Below are 4183 nucleotides of genomic sequence, written 5' to 3'. Positions count from 1 at the left end.
CAAGAACATGGAGGAAAAAGAATTGCGACGAATATGAATGTATGGATAATACGTTAAGATATTAAGGTCAAGAAGTGTGACACTATAAGGTTGATTATAAACGAGATATTATGTGAATAAAATAAGGATTGTTACAAAATGAGCAAAGCCTAGCGAGGAAGTGACTAGAAGTGTGTCGAGATCACATGTCACTAAGTATAAAGGTGGGCTATTGATCAAAAAAAAAAAAAAGAATTTATGAGGTTCTTCGTTAAAGAGTTCGAATAAAGATTATGAGATAACGAAAATGATAGTGAGCACGAAAGAAGAAAGGATTAACTGGAACAAGGAGATGAAAAGAAAAGCGGGCGAGATAATAGCGCAGTAATAGATTGTGACATGTATAGCCAAGAACACGAGTAATATCGGTGGAACAAAGTGAAAGACCAAACTATAGAAAGATGAGTAACGAGGCAGAATGAGTGCTAGGAAATGACTGGCATGATAAGAACACATAGGGATGAACAAAATATGATTGAAAATGAGAAAGGGATTATGTAGGAATAATATTTTTCGAAGGACATAGAGGGAATACATAGTATGAACTTAAAGACGTGGTACGACGACGGGGGGTGATAAGATAAGACCATTATTGAGACGAACTTGGTATGCTTTTAGTAGATTAGAAGCCTGTGTTGGGCATACAGTAAGGGTAAAAAGGCGGAAAGCATAAGGGGGTACTGCGTGCACACGACTTCACCTCGAAAATAATGGAATCTTTAAGCGACAAAGACGGTAGGCATGAGGAACAGAGATGGTGCAATATAGTTTCATCAAAAGAAACGGAGATGAAATAGGTCGAGATTAAGATACTATCCCAAGAGAGTTTTGGACACTTATCGTCGGAATATAAGTGTCACCTAACTGAGAATTTGGAATGCCTACGAGTATCAAAGAATTATTGAGTGAAGTGCGAGGCCCTTTCTAATTCGGCGGGAGATGTGTTATGAGAACGCTTTGAATCCTGTCAAGACTTCAACTTACTCCAGATTATGTGCTGAAGGTCATGCGACGAGGTCGACGCGCTCATATTAGCATTAGAACGTCGCATTTCATCAGAGTCCCAAAGTTAAGCGTCTTTTTTGGGAGCAATTTCGGGATGGGTGACCCCCACGAGAAGTTTACTAAAGGTCTTATAGAGTCGGACATAGGAGAGATAAATGGGAATCTAGGGTAATAAGAGAAATCGAGTATATAGAATGGTGAAACCTTAAGAGGTCACATAGAATGGGGCAGACTGAACCAGTGAAAAGGAAGAAGGTGTATTACAGCTTTAGAAGCAGGGTGAGTTGAACAGTATTTGGGAATATTTTGTAAGCAAGATGGTAGCAATTATGTATACGTGGGTATATGATATCCCACACATGACGATATTGAATCCCAAAGAATCGACGTTGTGACATATTGGAAGGCATTAATCGGACAGGGTAATGAAGTTCAAGTAGAAGCAAATAAAGTGGCACAAATGTTTCAAGGCAAGCGGATCTTCAATTTCCACTACGAAAGTTCTAATATAATGATATTTGGGAAAGAAAGTGAGCAGAAGAAAGGCAAGGTGACCTAAATGTCGGGAAAAAGCGAAAAGTAAGAAGCATGAGAGAGTGAAGCCTCCAAGAGAAACGACGGGCAAAACGCAGGACTATTTGGATAGAAAAAAATTTGGGGAAAGGCGTGTGAGAGGGATAGAGTGTGGTAGTATGGAACAAAAGAGGAATGAGTAGTAAAAGAAAGAATGAATAGGCCGTGCAACGATGCCAAGGGATTTCTAACTTTCGAAAGATAAGTGCCGAAGACGATGGATATCTAAAAACCATTGGTGTATGAGGACCTCCTAAGTAAATGGGGGAAAAACATATTGGACTTGAAAGGAATTATGGCCCCAAAAGGGGGAAATTTATTAGCTTGGGCCCAGAGTACGGAGCGATCGCCAATACAAGGAAATTGAAGACACGCATACTTGTGTTATGAGAGAATCGTAAGGGAGTAAGAATTTCCGTAGCCCTATGCTTTTGGTTTGTATGGTAAGACCTGAGGGATAAAGGTTAAAGAAATAATTATGGCAGAAAGCTAAAGGAATAGTTGTGGCAAGAGCCCAAGGATTTAGTTTAAACTTGAACCATGAGTTGCCATAAGCGTAGTTGCACTGTGAAGGATAGCGAAGGATGTAGCACTATTTCGTATAGACATAACCATATTATTCACTGGCGACAAGGTCATGTGAGTGAGCATTCGAATGTAAAGATGAATGGGGACAAGGATGTAAGGACTAATGACGCCAACCATTGAGCCACAAGTGAATCTCGATGATATGTCACCCTCAGACTGACGGACAGACCGAGCGTACTATCCAGACACTAAGGAAGATGTTATGGGCCTGTATTATTGATTTCAGATATAGCTGAGATGATCTTTTTCCATTTGTTGAGTCCTCTTATAATAATAGCTACCATTCTAGTATCCAGATAGCCGTACGAGGTTTCATGTGGCAGGACGTGCAGTTCACCGATTAGCTAGTTTGGTGTTGGCGAAACTAAGTTAATTAGCCCAGATAGGGTTCAGCAAGTCATTGGTGAGGTAAAATCTATTCAGGAGCGGTCATTAGCAGCTCAGAGTCGACAAGAATCGTATGTGGATAATCGACGTCAACGATTAGGGTTCCAGATTGGTGATTGGGTAATTCGAAGAGCGTCAGCCACCGAGGGTGTTATGAGATTCGGAAAAAAAGGGAAGCTTAGTTCGAGGCATGTTGGACCTTACCAGGTCGTCCATAAAGTAGGCGAGGTTGCCTATAAATTAGACCTACCGTTCGATTTGGGAGCAGTGCATCCAGTTTCCACGTGCCTATGCTTCGCGAATGGATTGGTGACCGCTTCCGAAATGCGTCTTATAGGCGACATCCAGGCGACAGAGGAATTAGCCTACGAGGAACAGCCTATAGCCATATTGGATCGTCAGGTGAGAAGATTGCGTGCTAGAAACATAACTTCCGTTAAGGTATTGTGGCGGAACAATATCAGGAAAGAGATGAAGAATACGTATTCCTACTTGTTTCCTATGTCTCCAGGTAATCTAAATTCCCAAATGGGTTGTGTTGATTGATTAATGAGCTTGTATGTGACGGCTATGAAAGAGACTCTCCCCGAAGTCTTATAAGACACCGTAAGACTAGTTTAACATTCGAGGACGAATGTTCTAAAGGGGAGGATGTTATATCCCGTATTTTGTACATTGGGATAATTCGAGTTAACCATGAAAAGTTAAGGACAAGACTACCCCGAGATACGAGGTTGAGAATTATGACCTTCGATTTTGTGTTAAGGCATAAGTTGCTCATGATTTTATTGGCATGGAATAATAAGGAAAATTTGGGGTTAAAAGTGAATTATTGGAAGTTAATTATTTTTCATGAAATAGCCAAATATGGCCACTTGGCCGTGTGACTCATAGGTGGTCCCCACCCATGGTTTGGCCAAATTAAATTCATCCAAGCCATGTGTGGGCCATGGTACACATGGATGAATTGTGTAGGCATATATTAGATGACTTAGCAAGTTATTTAGTCATCTTTTCAACTTAGAAGCTTGGAGAGAAATGGAGAAAAAAAAAAAAGAGGGGGGTTCGGCCATGGCTGGCCGAATTCAGCCCATGGAAATTGATCATGAAAAAAATTATTTCTTCTAGGTTTTCAACTCATTGGAAGGTCCTAAACAACATGGAGTAATTGTTAGAACAAGCAAACCATTCATTCTTGCAATTCTCAACCCTAGCCATGTTGAAGAACTAAGTGATGAAGGTAAGTTTTAATCCTCTTTTCATATGTTATGGATGGTTTATATGTGTTGTGGTGTGTGGAAATTCATGAAATTCATGAAATATGGTATGTTGGAGTGAAGCCGTGTAGGTGTTGGTTATGTTGGAGTGATGAACTAATTTTTATTTAATATTTTGGTTGTTGTTGATATGGATTCCATAATGAAAATGATGGTTTAATAATTTAAATGGAAGTTGGAGTCGTTTGTAAGTTGTTAGAGAAGATAATGTGATTTTAATATAGTTTCTTGAATTTACGAGAATAATGTTGTTAATATGTGGATTATTGATGTAGTTTATGAACTTGGGAGAAAGAAGTGTGTTGTTGTTGTTC

The 4183-nt window shown here is 39.7% G+C and overlaps 1 protein-coding gene across 1 annotated transcript; it reads left to right on the top strand.

Moving 5' to 3' along the window:
* Positions 1–1266: 1266 nt before the first annotated feature.
* LOC132042220 (uncharacterized) lies at positions 1267–2994 on the top strand (the record flags this gene model as incomplete). Its single annotated transcript, XM_059432825.1, has 2 exons — positions 1267–1323; positions 2629–2994. Coding segments are annotated over exons 1-2 (423 nt in total), but the record flags the coding sequence as incomplete, so codon positions are not given.
* Between the last annotated feature and the right edge of the window lie 1189 nt (positions 2995–4183).

The sequence above is a fragment of the Lycium ferocissimum genome, unplaced genomic scaffold (genome assembly GCF_029784015.1).
Source record: "Lycium ferocissimum isolate CSIRO_LF1 unplaced genomic scaffold, AGI_CSIRO_Lferr_CH_V1 ctg14143, whole genome shotgun sequence".
Classification (NCBI taxonomy): Eukaryota; Viridiplantae; Streptophyta; class Magnoliopsida; order Solanales; family Solanaceae; genus Lycium; species Lycium ferocissimum.
Note: the sequence above shows the minus strand (reverse complement) of the source record. Positions and strands in the feature narration are given on the sequence as shown.